The sequence below is a fragment of the Ambystoma mexicanum genome, chromosome 4p (genome assembly GCF_040938575.1).
Source record: "Ambystoma mexicanum isolate Mex_15411 chromosome 4p, UKY_AmexF1_1, whole genome shotgun sequence".
NCBI classification, from domain to species: domain Eukaryota; kingdom Metazoa; phylum Chordata; class Amphibia; order Caudata; family Ambystomatidae; genus Ambystoma; species Ambystoma mexicanum.
Genome location: NC_090927.1, coordinates 1,236,972,893 through 1,236,989,415, shown reverse-complemented (window position 1 = coordinate 1,236,989,415; position 16,523 = coordinate 1,236,972,893). Strand labels below are relative to the sequence as shown.

The following is a 16,523-nucleotide window of genomic DNA, read 5'->3' as shown; positions in this document are numbered from 1 at the left end:
TTAACATCAGTCGCCAACAACCAACAGCTCAACATCAGGCAGAGAACATGTATGTCATCCTGGAATCCATATGCAGTAACTTTTGTTCTGGAATGCTACGACCACAAGTGATAACTTAAAACGAGTGAGATTGGTAACCAGTGTTGACTGGCCTACAGGGAACTCTGGAGATTTCCTGGTGCGTATCTGCGCCATGGCCCTTTTGTGTGGGTACTCTGGGTTTCTGGTTCAATTGGCTTCTATCCCATGCACCCCAACCCCTTCCTTCCATCACTCCTTATTCTCCAAATCCCTTTGAAGTAAAGAACATTTGTTAAAGCTTTCCGTATCTTATTCTCATGCTTAACAAATGTTGTATGCCCTTTTTGTTATGTTTATCTACTTGTTAATCCTTATATATGAGCTAATGTGCATTAAAATTCACTATTTGAACCAATATTTTCCAAATGTTCTTGTCGGAGATACCCCAAATCCCTACTTAGCGGTGTTGGGCTTGCTTGCACACTGTAATATGAGGCCACTTTAAAAAAAATGTCAGAGCCACTTTTAGTTCAGCCCACTCCTGCTGTTAACATGCATATATTTACACTAAAATGTTATGGTTTCAAGTCTGTCTTAATGGGTAATCTAGCAGATAGACAGTAGACAACTACCATATTCTCTTATTTTTAAAACTCACACTCGAAATGGATCAAATAAAACTCTTATTACCATTGTTCATTATTTTGCATTGGGGTCGTTGGTTGACTCATTTTAGGCTGCAAAGGAAAACTCGGTTTGTGATGCAATAGTACTAGAGAGCACACAGCAAGCAATAATTATGCAACACAAATTAATTTTGGCAGTGTGTTTAGAACTTTTATTTAAAATCTGTAAAACTGCATCAACTCATAGATCAGACTTTCCCCAAAACAAAAAAAAGAACAGTACAGAATAAGTGGGACCAAACAAGGAAAGACAAAACATTTGCCTGAAATTCAAAAAATACAAACATTTGCTACAAGTAGAAAATTAGAAAAAGAACTTTTTTTGTTTTGCTTTTTATCCACAAAAAGTACAAATACAGATATGGTGAATTTGCTGTTATTTCCTGGAAATGGAAAAGAAACACAAAAACAAGATCCTCAAGGTGAAATTAGGCACAGGCATAAAAGAAATTCTGTTTTAATTATTGTCGTAGGGGTACAACACAAATACTTTATTCCGTTCTAGTTTTCTGGTCGACATTTAAAACCAACATCTTTCATGCTTCGTAGGACAACCAGAGAAGAGGGAAAAACAGTGCTACGCATGCATTTTTATCTAACAAACTTTAGGTCTCCTGCACCTTGATTTCCATTTGGTGGAACATTCCAGGTTCCATTTTCTCCATTTTACCCTGTGGGCAGCGGATTGCCATTTGACATTAGAATGTCAATCCGCCAGTCGAAGACAAAGTAGTTCTGAGCTAAATGGGCCCAGGGTCACAAACGTTACCACTAAAATACATACTTGCATACAAAACAGGTTCACAAAGAAGGCTCGGACACTTGGTGTAACATGTCATAACATGTCAGTCACATACATCAGGATATAGAACACAGGCGCAAATGATATCTGTGTATGGCTGCGGAGCATGGGCAAACCCTTCGGTTTAGCACCAACAGTCGTGGCTGTATGAGCGTGGAGGCAGCGTTGACGGTTCTTTGAATGTCCATTGTTACACAAAGTTTGGATTTTTGTCTTCTACTTGTTTACTGAGCTTGAGTGAAGGCCCATACATTGTTTGCAGTTTTGCATTGCTTTCCTGAAGTTCAAAAGGCTTTTCTGGTGTTGGTGGTGGTATGAGAGGTGGAGTTCACAAGACACTGTCAATCTTCGTTAGAAAGGGTAGATGATGAATAAAAAGGGCCCCATATGAGAAGTAAACACTGAACAATAAGTGCTGAATACTTTGAATGAGGGCATAGACAAGAGTAGAGGTGTGCTAGGGTGAACAGCCCTATACAAGAAAATGTGTTCAGATTATAAGCAATCGCAAGTGACCTACGGACAACTTGTGAAGAATTCGTCCATTGTACCAACTCTGGAATATGTACTGTTACATGGTGCGACTGCACGCTAACATAGAGTGCAGACAAGGGAGGGCACCTTACATGCCATTTACAGGTGTGAACATATTAAGTGTGTATATATTTCATATTTAGCCCTGATGCAGATCAACCTATGTGCAACCTTGAATTGGAAAAGTAGTGAACCATTTCCACTAGGCCGTGAAGTGTACTTCTAATAAACACATTCTCCTAAATGGGTAACAGGAGAAAGACATTAGGAGAGATTCTAGATTACTGGTAATCCAGTATTATTTTCAGTCACATGTACTGTCTTTTCCATGCTTAAAGGGGTAGTTAACTCAACATTTTTTATTGTTTAAAAAGATTGCCCATAATGAAAAATATATATAAAACATATTTTTACAAAACGTTCCCATGTAAAATGTTTGGGAAATCAGCCTCAAAGTTTCCACTAGGTGGCATCCATTTTGTACATTTAAGCAGCCTCTTATGTTAATGTTAAGCTCTGCTCTCGCGGCACTAATCAAGCAAAAGCCCCCTACTAGGAGATTTTGATTATTGCTGCTGGGGAGCAGAGCATGCCTCTATTGAGGTCACATTCCTTCTACATATAAAACTTAAAACAAAAGTACCGGCATTTATAAATGCTCCGTGCCCGCCAGCGGGTGGTGGAGTCTTCATAATTGCTGGTACTTTCGTTTTAAGTTTCCACTTCAGCCCGGGAAACTTAAAACAAAAGTCACAGCAATTATGAAGACTCCGCCAGGGCGGCAAAGTCTTCATAATTGCTATGACTTTCGTTTTAAGTTTCCGGGGAATACCGGGAAACTTAAAACAAAAGTCACAGTAGTTAGGAAGAATCCGCTGCACGCGGCAAACCTATATTAATGATCTTGGAAAACTACGGTTGTGCTGTCTAGAGCGAAGATACAAGTACTGTGCATAGGACATTCTTATCCTTTGAACAGAGGGGCCACACCATCTCAGAGGGAAACAACTGCTGTTCAGACGTTCTTTGCGTCTAAAAATAAAGTACTAATCCACAAAGACAATGGAGAAAGACAGTGCATTTTAAGATTTTCAGCTTTTAGATGACATAGCCTCCAGTTCTGTAAAACGAGGAGCTTGTTGATCTCTAGAAACATATATAGTAGCATCCAAGCTGTGGAAACAGACTGTGAGTAGAGAATTGGGGGTGGTGCACAGAGTGTGAGGCCTAAACAGGTGGCGCAAGATGCAAAAATAAGAACCCTTGTAAAGACCTTGATTGTAACAAATACTGAATCCTTTATTTTTGGTATTTAAGTGTTTTGCCACCAAAATGTTGAGAATGGGAAAATTCTGACTGTTAGATCAGTATTATAAACTCCTAAAGTTTAAACCTAGTGGCTCTCGACTTTTTCCATGAATACCTATCTGATGTCCAGGAGGTCAAAGGTAAGACCCTGAAAAAAGGAGGTATTTAGAGTGATAAATGTCAGGTTCACACCTCTTAATCGTTGATTCCTTGCACAGCAGGGACAATGGTAACAATGGTAATCATAGTTTTAACACAGTCCCCAACAGAATTAAGAAAAGAAAGGTAGCCCTTGTAGGTACATAGAAACTACACTAGTGTCTGCTCAGCAGTAGGAAGTCTGGAGTATTTTCATTCTACTGCTTCATTCAGACCCAGTGTAATGGTGTGCAGAGTATAGAACCATTTTAGTTTGTAATTTATGAGCAACTCATGAGCAGATAATATCTCTTGTGTCTGGGTTTTCCAATCCGTGATCATGTGGGAGGAATTGAGCTAGTCAAAGTCTTCTGCAGAAAGAGATTTTAATATTCATTGTTTTTGCTATGATCCTTAATATGTTTAAGAGAAAGGTGAGTACCTTTGCACAAGATATACACATAAAATGAACTATTTCATTAGTATTAACTTCTACACTTTTAGACATACGCTGGCACACAAAAAAGGAAACATTTACTTATTGGTGTAGACACAGATGATGAGGTTATTTTTCAGGAGGAGTGGGCTGGTCTTGCGCATGTTGTGTTTTCCCATTGCTTGTTCATGTTATTATCACATTGTGAGATACAATGATAAGATGGCATACTTGATGAGGAAGATTCTTACAAAACAACACAAAATACAAGGTTTCCGACAACATTTGCCTCAGTCCAGTGTACTTTATAAAGCGGCTAGCTATTTTCTGCTCACAGTTACACACAAGCTGTTCAGTGATCAGAAGATGCTGCTTTTTACAGCATATCAGCAAGTCATGAGCACCACAAAAGAAAGGAGCACTCCCATTGATAAGGTAATGATAAACAAGCTTTCCTAAGGCGCCAGTGCAGACTGATCGGGGATCGTTTCACAAACCTCTGACAGCAAGAACAGTTTTTGTTTCATAATTTGTTTGCAAATTAAATTAAATGTTCAGCAATCCAAGCAGTAAGGTTCATTTAATTTGTTGAGTGAGTTTAGCATAGCTATTGCTGGTTCTTGTAGAAGCGTGTTTTACAAGAGTCATACTTGTAGAGATCTGTAGAGTTGGGATTCAGGGTTTTCTACTGTGAGATATTTTGAGGTAGCCAAAAACAATGCTGACAGTTTGCCTTTGAAGAGAAGGAGGAACATGCGCCACTGATTTCTGGGCCTCTGCATTTAGGTACAGAAGATGCTAATTTGCGGTCTATTGAAATCCACAAAGTAAAAAGTAAACAAAACCTTTCACAAGAAATGACCTACAGTTAAAGGAACACTGTCAACCTTTTACAGTTTAAAATTATTCGTAATTTGTGCGTAACAGGGTTATCTGAATTCTTCTCATCAGTGGCTATTGCTCTGAATACCAGTTTACCAAGGTTCTTAGAAATAAGTACCTCTCAATTTCCTCTACTTTTCAAAGGTTTATGTTGCTGACCTGCCTACTTTTTTCAAGTGATAAAATGTAAACCATTGTTTCATGAGAACAGCCTGGGGAAATGACGAATATGTGTTACTGAACGCTTATAGAATCAAGATGTGTTTGTCTGAAGAAGGCATTATCATTTATTATTATTATTACATTTACAGAGCCCAATTTTCACCACCAATTTGATCATGATAAAGGTGACATTGCCTTTAGATTATGGCGTGATATTAACCGACTTGCTTGGAACAATTGGAGATTCAAAGTGGGTGGTGGTTAGTGACTATCTGCAACTCCGCCTAAGTTTTGGTAATTTGTTTCCAGTGGCAGTGCTGTATGTACATGATTGTTATTGTTAGAGTTGTTGTTGTGCTATGACACAAGGGCATCCAACCAGACAAAAGAAGCCGATATATAGATTTGGAGATCTAGAACAGTCTCTTATTGTTTACAAAATTATAGGAGGTCCTTAGTGCCTCAACATTCTTCTAGGAGTGTGTGCCATATTTTAGATACAGAACAGAGATAGATCTGTCGGGTGCTCTAGATTGCAGAGAACATCAAACCAGCATTGTGTTCCGTATTTCCGCTCTTTGACGATGAGTGGAGGAAAATCCTTTGATGTATGTATCAAATAAGAACGGGCTGCACATGGTCTTTGGGAATATGCATTTCCCAGTGTCCTAAACCTAAACATTTTAAACAGTATGGAACCTTAAAAACTTAACTTCATGTCCTCATTCTGAGTTTGGAGTTGCAATAAGTAAATGGCAGTAACTCAGTTACACTATTTTTTAGCAGTAATGGAATCATCATCAGGTTTACATTACTGTGGAATTCTGAGTTTTGAGGTACACTGTAGAATTTACCTCCAGTTTATGGCTGGAGGTAAATCCTACACTTTACTTCCAAAGATTGGCATATTTACTGCAAGAGAATTACTAATACCAATGGAGGCCTATGGACTCCAAAAATGGGGATTAACACCAGCTGTTAGCTCCCTCGTAATCCATTGGTAATTCCATCGGGACCGAGCAGCGGGAATGGTAATCGACGTTGGCAGGAATTCCATGAATAAATTGTTGAATTACTGCCAAACTCCATGGCCAGCAGTTCCCCCAAAAGGAATTGTTTATACGTATACAGAAACAATGCATACAGGGATATTTGTCTGTTACTGAGAAAGCTAAACATGTATGGATGTAAGGATATGTGCCAACGCTGAGAAGAATTCAATCCCATTTTGTTTTGTCTGGTCTTTACCATTACAGAAGGGACAATATCCAAAGCAGTCTTGCCATAGGCCAGCAAGGTTACAGACCAGCCCAAACTGCTAGGTCATGTTCCCTATGCACGAGAAGGCAAGCGACCTTAGACATGTTTCAGTCATTTTGTGCGTCATCAGTAAAAAAGCTTAAGTCTTCATTCCTCTGCCAATTAGGTTGATTCAGTATGAAACAGAGCAAGGACAGATGGAAAAACCAGAGGAAAGGCTTCTTAACAATTGGTATTTACCCTGGGTAGCATCCCATAGTTTCTTAGCTGTACTCTGCCTTGGGGATCCCTGCTGACATCTCTGCATATCCTTGTGTAAGTGTGTTTGAGGAGACCAACTCTGCCTTTTCCTTTAGCTGAAGGAATACTAAATGTGGACGTGCTGCAAAACTGTGGCTTGTCGTGGGCCTTTGAGCATCTGGGAGCAGTTTCTAGAGGGACTTTCTATCCTGCTAAACCAGTGAAAGCAACATCAAAAGCTGTGAGCCAAGTGGAGCATGGCGAAAGTGTATTCTGTCATGGTCCGTCGAAGTCTGTCAGCGACTGCAGACATATCAGCATTGAAATCGAGTATTATTTCATCATGCCTCATTTGGAACCGATTCTGTGGCACTGGTAAACCCAAGCAATTTCTATTGTTCCATATCAACTGCGTTCCTGATTTAGGGAACCTACTACTGGGATTACATATAATTTAAGTAGATATGCCTCTGCTGCTATTAGCATGACTTTGGTTCTGATGAGCTTGCTCACTACCACTGCCACCCATGACTCTTGCAGGATAGCTCCTGTTCCATCTGACTTAAAGCCAGGCTCTCTAACCGCTAATCAAACAGTAACCCTGGTGTCTATAATTACCCACAGGAAATATCTGATGATACATATATTAAAACAGGGACGACCCTGAGAGGGCAGATCACAGAATTTTACCAAATCTTTCACCAGGGAAACGTAACAGGGTAAGAAATCTGACCCAGCACTTCGTGATCTTGGCTGAGTCTTTCTTGAGAATCTACTACGACCTGTACGATGCTGCCGAGGCTTACCCACAATTATTACCAGAGAGCTCTGTCATACATAATTCAAATCATGTAACGCTCATCACACCCACTCAAGAGATTGTGGAAAAACCGAAGACTAGAGTGCTACAAATTCTCGTAAATGCCAATCATGAAACTACCTACATGGTGAATTTTATTGGGGATAGACTTGGGCCTCTGTCGATTTTTCGGCCCTTTACCAAGTTCTACAATCATTAGTCAGATTCTATGATAACATCAAGGACATGGTGCATTTGAATTCCAGGCAGTTGGTCTTGATCATGAATAAACGTAACAAAGATATCTCTTATCCACACAGATCCTTTTGCCGTGCTCCACTCCCTATGCCCTTCAATATGGGTGAATCAAAACCTCCCAATGTACATGAAACTTCACATACTGCGATTCCTTCTTGCATTCAACCAACTGTAAATCAGGTAAAACTCAGTGTCTCTCCTGTTTTGTTCTGTTCCCCTGACCAAGTTCTAGTCACTTCCTGGAATCTAGCCCCAGGAGATGGGGGCACTAGTGCAGTGGCTGATTCTCCTATCATGAGAACTTCTCGGACCCAAAATCCCAAACCGAGGAAAACATGTTTTAAAAAATAATCTAAAAACCATAAAAACTTTAAACACAACATGAGGAAATCATCTAGGAAATTCCTTAGGACACTGCCACTGATCATGAAGTGATAGACCTCAATACTCAAGATGCTACAACTTCATCAATCAGATGAATGGGTCCCTGTCTTTGGTGAAGGCGGTTACAAAAACATTTACTCTAAAGCAAGCAACAAGAAGGCTAAGGGGAAAAAATCAATTTCCCTTTTACAAGAGAAAATAAACATTTTTGTTGTCCCAAATCGTAGGACTAGATCAACGAAGTGCCAGAATTAGAACTGCAGTCGATTGGCGAACTGATACATGATTTACTGGCTGAGGATACTGCAGTGTCAGATGGGGTCCGAGGTGAAATAGGCCCCAAGCTCAAGTGCATTCCCATGAACACCTCTTCCACAGCTCTAAATATGGCCTCTAATTCTGTTCAATCTAGGGACATAAGAAGTGGGGGCAACCTGGATATTTCCTCATATAATGACAAAGTCATAGGCTTAAAAAATGTATTTTCTATTAATGAACCCATATATTTCAATCGATCTAAACTACTACAGATATTCTCGGTCATTCCTGCATTGCTCATAATTAACTTGGGAGATATGGACTGGGTATATCTTCCAGAAAGAGGTAGTGACAGTCTAGTTGCCCATACCTATTCAAATATAGTGGCCCATCTGATGTGGAAGAATGCTGATGACTTTAGGCCCACAGGCCTCGATGTACTGAGCTCTGGCAATCCATCCCAATTAAAACAATCGATTGCAAACGACATAGGAAAAGACAGCTGTTTGGCTGTTTCTGTATCTTCATGACCTAATATATTAACATCTAATATGCACTCACAAAAATCAACCACAGATGCTAATTCTGAATCTTTAATTAGCAGCAAACAAGATGATTGGTCATTGGCATTTGTTGAGAAGCTGGGGATAGTGGACCATAAACCCCATCTTTAGCATGGATAGCATAAAAGTTAGCTCATGGAATTGCCATGATTTTGGGAATGTAGCTGGGCATCTAATACTGAGTGAATCTTTAACGAAGCTGATGTAATTATGCTCAAGGGAATAATGTTAATGAAACCTTTGGTTATGGAAGGTTATACATCGTTTTCCAGCCCAGTCACTAAGGCAATTAGTGGTCGTCCCTCAGAAGGGGGGATGGAGGGGTGTCCATCACCATTGATCTGAAGTTAGATCTTCAGGCCAATCTCGTTGCAATAGTTGATATTTCGATAGGCTCAGTGAGCCTGGCCTGGCGTAATGGCTTTCATTTCTCTTAAATGTTATTGATCAACCTGTATTAAAAACCTGCCAAAAACAATATAAATAAAATGCGTCAAAAGATCAGTGGTATTTTGACATCCTGGTTGGGGGAGGCCTACCAAAATAACATCATTATTGCGTTAGACTTTCATTCATAATGTCCCGACCATTTGTTGGAGTGCTCAGATCCTCCATGACTAGACTCTTTCATATCGAGCACTACACCCAATAATCAAGCCAATTTGTGGTGTCACTTTATGGCCACCTGGGATTCATCATTACTGGTACCCACCTCAAAACCACTGTTAATTCATGTAGTGACCTGGTAAAGAGTGTCTCAGTCCTCGTGGATAGACCATGTGTTTGCGACTAAGAATTTCTTGATGGATTCTTCTGACATACATATGGTGTTAATGGTTTGGGAGACCACACACTTATCTTTTTCCAGCTTTAGCATATTTCATCCTCTATTTGCTATAACGTACATATACCTTCTCTGGGCTTTTGTTCCGTCGATGAGAGAAGAATCAAGCTCAAATTAAATCTCAGACTCATGGACAAATTAACTGTTGTTCTTGTAAACGTGATGAGAGGAACCGACCGATTAAGCCATTATTGTAACTTTGATGTAAACGGCTATATTGTAATGGTGTTCAGAATTGTATCTAGTTTAATAGGAAAAGGGACAATTCTTGTATAAACCTTATTCGCATGCTTATAATCAAAGAAATGATTTAACAAATAAATGGAAAAGGGCCACTTTTAAAAATCTGGCCAAAGTATATGGTCTAGACTCCCCTGATTTCACTAGTGAGAAAATAATAAGCTGCTCCAGTCATATAAAAACTTGATTAAGAGGCTAAAAGCTAGTTTATTCACTACCGACAGTCAAAACATGCTTTTGGCATTCATGGGGAGAAGCTCCTCTAGATTCTGGGAATTCACTAACAAAATTTCCAAAAAATCAATATGAGACCCATTCTAATATTATTCCAGAACTAACCTGGTTAATTTATTATAAAAACCTTTTCCTCCAAATCTGTCAGTGATATTCAATTCATGGCAGTAAGTTGTGGGTAGATTGGACAGAAGTGTACTCAGCTCAAAATATATTTGAGGCGATCTCTAAAATGCATCCCTCTAGAGCTCGTTGCACAGATCAATTAGCCTCTCTAGCACTAAAATGCGACACAGAACTGTGGTCTATTATGCCCATAAACCTTTTTTTGGAAGTGGCCTCCACACTCAAGCTTCCATCTACGTGGTACTATTCTATCAACATTACGATCTTCAAAAAAAGTGATAGAATGGATCCATTGAATTATCGTCCAATAGCCATTTGGACGCCCCCAGCGAGGTGCTTGTATCACTAATATTGAGGGAGTTGGACAAATTGGTACATAAATTTAACCCACTCTCAGAATATCAAGTGGGGTTCTGACAAAGAATGGGCACTACTCTAAACTGGACTATACTTGCAAATTTAAATGAACTGGCCAAAAGATAGAAGGATATGCCAATTTACATTGCAAGCAGGGATAGGACCAATGCTTTTGATAGCATAGTAAGCAAAAGATTGTGGTTTAAACTTCAAAACTGGGAATTACCTGAAACCCTGGTCCAGCTAATCGCTCTTCTCCATGCAGACACTAACATTAGGATTAGACTGACTGCAGATGGTACTTTATCACATCCCACTGAAACCTTTCTATGGCTAGGGCAAGGCTGTATCCTTGCTCCATTACTATTTAATTTATATTTGTCAAAAATAGATCAATTGCGGTCATCTACCAATGCATTCCTGGTCAAATTGGGTGTTCTCCAAATGCACGACCTCACTTTTGCCGATGACCTGCTTTTGTTCGATTTAACCCCTATTGGCCGCAAAAGGAAACTATGTTTTCAGAATTCGCAATTGATGACAACCTTTTAAATAATGGCACCAAATCTAAGATTATCATTTGTTCAAATAGTCGTCTGCCAAAGATTATGATGTAGACTATTGGTGACCTTAAACCGGAGAGAGTTAAGTCCCTCAAATATCTGGCTTTTACTATTCAACAGCATTTTTCTCTAAATAGTATTCAAGAGAACCTAAGAGCAAGGATGGTTGCCCTGTCTGCCCAGCTAAAACAAAATTCTCCATTATGCAAGCACTTAAATTCTATTGCACAAAAATTGTCCCGGTACCAACTTATGGACTAGAGGTAGTTTTTATACAACATGGGATCCTTTTTAAACACATTGGAGAGTTTCATATGCAAGAGGGTGCTTGTATTGGCGTATTCTGTGCCAAATTGTATTTTACACCAGAAGCTAGGACTGGTTTCTCTACATTGCATCGTGCTTTGGAACAAATTCTATATTTATGCCAAAATGCTTGACCCTCCCCCTGGAAGTTTATTTCAGGATATGAATACAAACATGGACTCAAAGAAAGTAGAATCATTAAATAATTGTGCCGGTCTATTAAATAGGCTCTTGGAAGAGATGGGAACTGATGTATATGAATTGATTTCAAATCCTATTAAGGTTAAAACAAAACTCTATGATAGAGATTGGTACCAAACCGCTGATAATCTAAAATGGTACTCTCTCTATTGGGAACTTTAATTATTTATATTCCCAGAGATCAAAGAACCAGCCACTGCTGTAGCGATAGCCATGAAATTGAAACACCAAAACATCTTGTTATCACTAGCAGCAAGGCAGCCGAACTGAGAACCATACACTGTGCTGGCCATGTTCATACTACCTTTGAGGATTCATGAGAGGCCCTGTGGGCTAGGATGATGCTGGGTGATAATGTTTCCTTAATTTTAGCCTTTTGTAGGTTTCAACAAAATAATTTTTGTGACAGTGCCCTTTAATCCCCACTTCATCCTTAAAGTCAGCACTTAATTTATTCTGAGGATCGTGTAGTGTATCAACGGTTTATCAATCTAGTGACACATCTTAATTTGTGAAACTTTGGCTGTTCGATTTCTTAATTTATATATATTGCCAATTTTGCACAACAATTTGGACACTCTGTGGGCCTCATTACGAGGTTGGTGGCAGAATCCGCTGGTAGGTGGCGGGCTACCGCCGACCTCGTAACACTGTTTTTGCTGCCCGATATCCCAGTGCCACCGGGATATCATGAGCGGCAGCGGCAGACGGTAAATGCCCATTCCCGTGGAGTCCTATAGGACAGGTCAGGCCTGCTGGGTGTACTGTGCCCCTGCCGGCAGACTCATAGTTTGGTGGTCTGGAAAGGGTGCCGGTACGTTGCTACCGACACCCTTATTTCCAGACCACCAAACTTGTAATGATGCCCACTAATTTGGTAGAACTCGAATGGGCCGAAATATCAATGTTTTACATAATGGAAAGTTAGATTCTGATGAATTTCGATTTTTATATTTGTTGTTTATACCCCTACGGTTTTCGATGAAACTTTTACATTATATCTCCTTTATATAATATGATTGGAATACTTGTTTTAATAATTTGTTTGCTCGATTTGTGAAAGGTTTAATTGCTAAAACCAAAGCACAATTAAAAACAAAAGACTAATTGGTTAGGTGCGTTTTACGGTGTTATCTAAACCATATGTCACCCAAAACCTGATAACAATCCTGGCATTCATCCTTTAATGGACTTCTTTTCAAGAAAGCAGATGGTTGACAGATTAACACAATGTGCTTTGGGCTCATGCACTGCACCAGAAGTCAGCAAGAACTCTTGGCTCCTAAAGGTCTGTCATGCGGCGACTCGGCCAGCACTTGACTCTCTAGTATATTATCGTTTGTGGACACATATTTAGGTTCATCTCCCTTGTCTGACTTGCTGATTCTTTCAGATCTTCTTAACTCTTGCTCCCTTGGTTTAATGTTGTGGATGTGTTTCCATCTGCCTCTCTGTATTCTGCACTGTACTGTAAATTCCTGCTCATTCCCTTAACATTCTATACACAGTTATTTCAACTCATGGCTGTCCATCTGCTGCACCAAGGCACTCATTTTGCATCCATTTAAGAAGTGGAGAAGGACAGCTTCAGTGGCATTTCCCATTTCTTTTTAGGGGTAGGAAACCTGTGTCTCTCCAGATATTATGCCCACGACATCCCCTAGCCCCCACCCCCCATGATCTCTCACTATTGGATATACTGGCTAGGATTGATGGGAATTGTAGGCCAACAAATCTGAAGAGATGCAGTTTGCCTACCCCTGAGTCTCCAGTCAGATTCTTCCCAGCAATCCTACACATCTGATCGCCTAGTTCGGCTCCTAGAATTACCAATCCAGAGCAGTACCCTGTCTCAATGGTATCATGGTTCTTTTCAGAATATTCTACGAAGAAGCTACAGTCCGACAAAGGGCCACTACCAAAGAACACCAGAGGTATGTTTTTTTTTACAATGTGATTAAGGCAAAAGACATACCATGTTATGATATATTGTCAATGGAGGGTTTCTGTACAGCATCAGGGGAGTGATATGTTGTTCAAGTCCTGCGAGCAGATGAACAGTCCTTAAGCAAATGTATGAAATACTGATCAGTTTGATGCAAATGGGATACATGACGGCAAGGGGACAGCTTAAGGGAGGGTAGATGCGTGGTGCAGTTGCTTGAATGACAGGCGGGGCCTCGGCAGTGCCAGGTTAAGGGCAAGGGCCTATTATTGCACAATGTGAATGGGTGCAGGAGGCAATGTCCAGAGTGTTCCACTCGGGACCTAGCCGCCTTTAATGTTTCCATGAACATCGCTGATTATCCAATGTATAAATACCCTGTTACGGTTATGGTAGTTTGTGGGGTTACGGTATGGAGTGAAATCACCTAATACTGTAAGGTGCAAACGCAGGTTGAGAGTGCACGCTTTGAATCTTAAGGCCTAAACAGCTACCTTATGCCCAATAATGGCGAACACCCAGCATCTCATTGCAGGGCACTTCTCCCCACTATGCAACCCCACGCCATGCATAGTTTGCACACCCCTTTCACTAGACACACTATTTATTTGGTAAAACATTTATTCGCCCACTCATACATGGACATGTGTATAAAAAGTATGCACACTAAGACTGGTAATGAGGACAGGCATACACTGTGTGTCTGCTGAGTGAGTCTGTGTGTTTAGTTATTTTACAAATGGGTTGAGATACATTGAAGTCTATATCTATCTTCTGGGCACAGATAGATAAAGAAACACACACACGCACGCACTCACGCACACACACGGTTTAGAATAGAAAACCCAATCTATAAGTACATTCTTTACTGTTGAAAAGAAAAAAATAATATGTTTAAAACTGCAATTTTTTCATAAATTAATATAGGACAAGGTAAGTATAAATGCTGCTGTGAGATATGCTAAAAACAGGAATGAGGAAATGTTGTTACTGTTAATTATCATCATTGTCAAATTATAAAAGTAGAGAGTACAAAAGTGAGCCGGGGTGGGCGGGTTCAGGTGGATGATTTTGTCTGGCGTATGCTCATTGGCACCTCCAATCCTGTGTGAAGAGTTATCTGTTGATGGGGGAAAAAGAAGAAAAATGATCAAACTTGATTAACATTGTCAATTTTTGTAATCGTCTGAAAAACAATCGGGAGTGCCATGCCTCCATGTGCTACTGCAGTGATCTGTTAGTATCGTATTTGGTCTTCCGCTCTTTTAACAGGAGTCAGTAATGAACATTGAAACGTCTTGTACACTACAGTGATGTCATAGTGGTGCAGAAACACCTTCTACTCTACTGTATGATTTCAAGAGAAGCCATTGCACCGTTGCCGATGTCTCCACCTCAGGTGACGCTCCTCGCTGTCTCCAGTGCCTCCATCCCCGGGACTGTAAGACTTAAGGGCACCTGTGGAAAGGTGGGAGCACGTAGCAGTGACTCCGTCAGGCCGAGCTGGCAGTCTGACATACACACTGCTAATCACAGCAGCGGCTCTCGGCTATGAATACAGCCGGCAGCAGTGTGTTGTTTGTGTGCGCGCGTATGTGGGGATGGAACTACTGTAGATGGACGGTGGCTGCGAACTAGGTGTTATTTACAAACGCGGGCTAGGAGAGGTCCAAGCCAGGGTGCCACAACAGAAGTTGGGGGAGGTTGAAGAAACTCTTGGACAATAGGTATTGTTTCACGGTTATGGATTGAGTAGTTGGGTGGTTGTCATAAGGGAGATGGAGAAGGGCAGCAGTACAGTATCAATTCACTTTCTGGCTATTTTGTGGGGCAGAGAAAGGGGAGCCACGAGAGAAAAGAGAAATGAGACTCAAGGGTGACGGAACCTTATTTTTACTTTGGCGGCAGAACGTTAGTTAGCTTTTTATGTTATGGTTGCAATCGTCCATGTCATCCCACCTCACTCCCTGTGTTGTTGCTGTGAGTAGAGACTTGAGAGCTGAAAGTCAATTCTGGGGGCCGGGTTTGGAGGGGGGAGGGAGGTAACTGCAAATGAAATCTCACATCCCTTGGTAGACATCTCATTGTTCCAAATCTGTTAATTCGACATTCAAAGAAGACAGCGAAAGGAGTCAAACAATAGACCTTTTCTCGGTCCTCATCATCTCCTATTACATCCTGCGCCCCTCTTGACCTTCCAAAAACAGGAAAAAACAAAAGTTTCTTTTAAATGCATGCTCTGTTTTTCACAGCTTGAGCAATATCTCTGGTCCCATCTCGCCTAAGAAGAGGAGCGCAAATTAGTGAAATGGAGAGGGGGCGGGGAAAAGCAACACCGACTATGAACCGCAGCTATAATAACTAAATAACTCAGTCACTCTCTTCCCAAACCCAAAACCCCTTGATGCAAACAATTCCTGCATCAAGAACATGATCCCTTAACCCGAAAACTTCTCCACAACAAGTTCACAGTGAGCCATCATCCAAGGTCCCACAGTGACCACACATTTCTCAAGTCAAACCTTCATATGTACTTGGATCTGACAAGGATGGAGGCCATCTGGAAGGATTGTGCTAGGTCTAACTCTTTACTTAACAATCACTTAATTTTGACCTCAGCAACAGAATGAAGAGGCAGACTCTTCTAAGCTTTAACAAACAAGTCCAGGGATGCAGCAGCTCGCATGTCCTCCATCATCACAGGATAACCCTCCAGCTGCCATCCCCGGCACCACCAACTCAATGTTTCACCGCACACAATGCCACCCTACCATAAAACATACTACCTTCCAGAATACCACCCATTTGTCGTTGTTACAACAACTCCCATCTCTTCCTTACAGAACAAAAAAATATACATTATGATGATTTTCCAAATATATAGTCATTAAGCTGTGCAGACTCTTTATGCACCCTAGCGGTACGCAGAGTAGCATTCATCACATGTACCACTGCTGAGCTTGGAGCACAACTCAT

The 16,523-nt window shown here is 40.6% G+C and overlaps 1 protein-coding gene across 3 annotated transcripts in view; it reads right to left on the bottom strand.

Annotated features, from left to right (window-relative positions):
• Positions 1 to 832: 832 nt before the first annotated feature.
• TRIM67 (tripartite motif containing 67) overlaps positions 833 to 16,523 on the bottom strand; it is a 480,288-nt gene continuing 464,597 nt past the window's right edge. For 2 of the 3 annotated variants that reach the window (XM_069606899.1, XM_069606900.1), the window contains exon 10: positions 833 to 14,667. In XM_069606899.1, coding sequence (XP_069463000.1) covers positions 14,605 to 14,667 — 63 coding nt within the window. In that variant the 3' untranslated portion in view covers positions 833 to 14,604. The remainder of the gene's footprint in view (positions 14,668 to 16,523) is intronic. The other variant, XR_011260520.1, reaches the window with a different exon arrangement.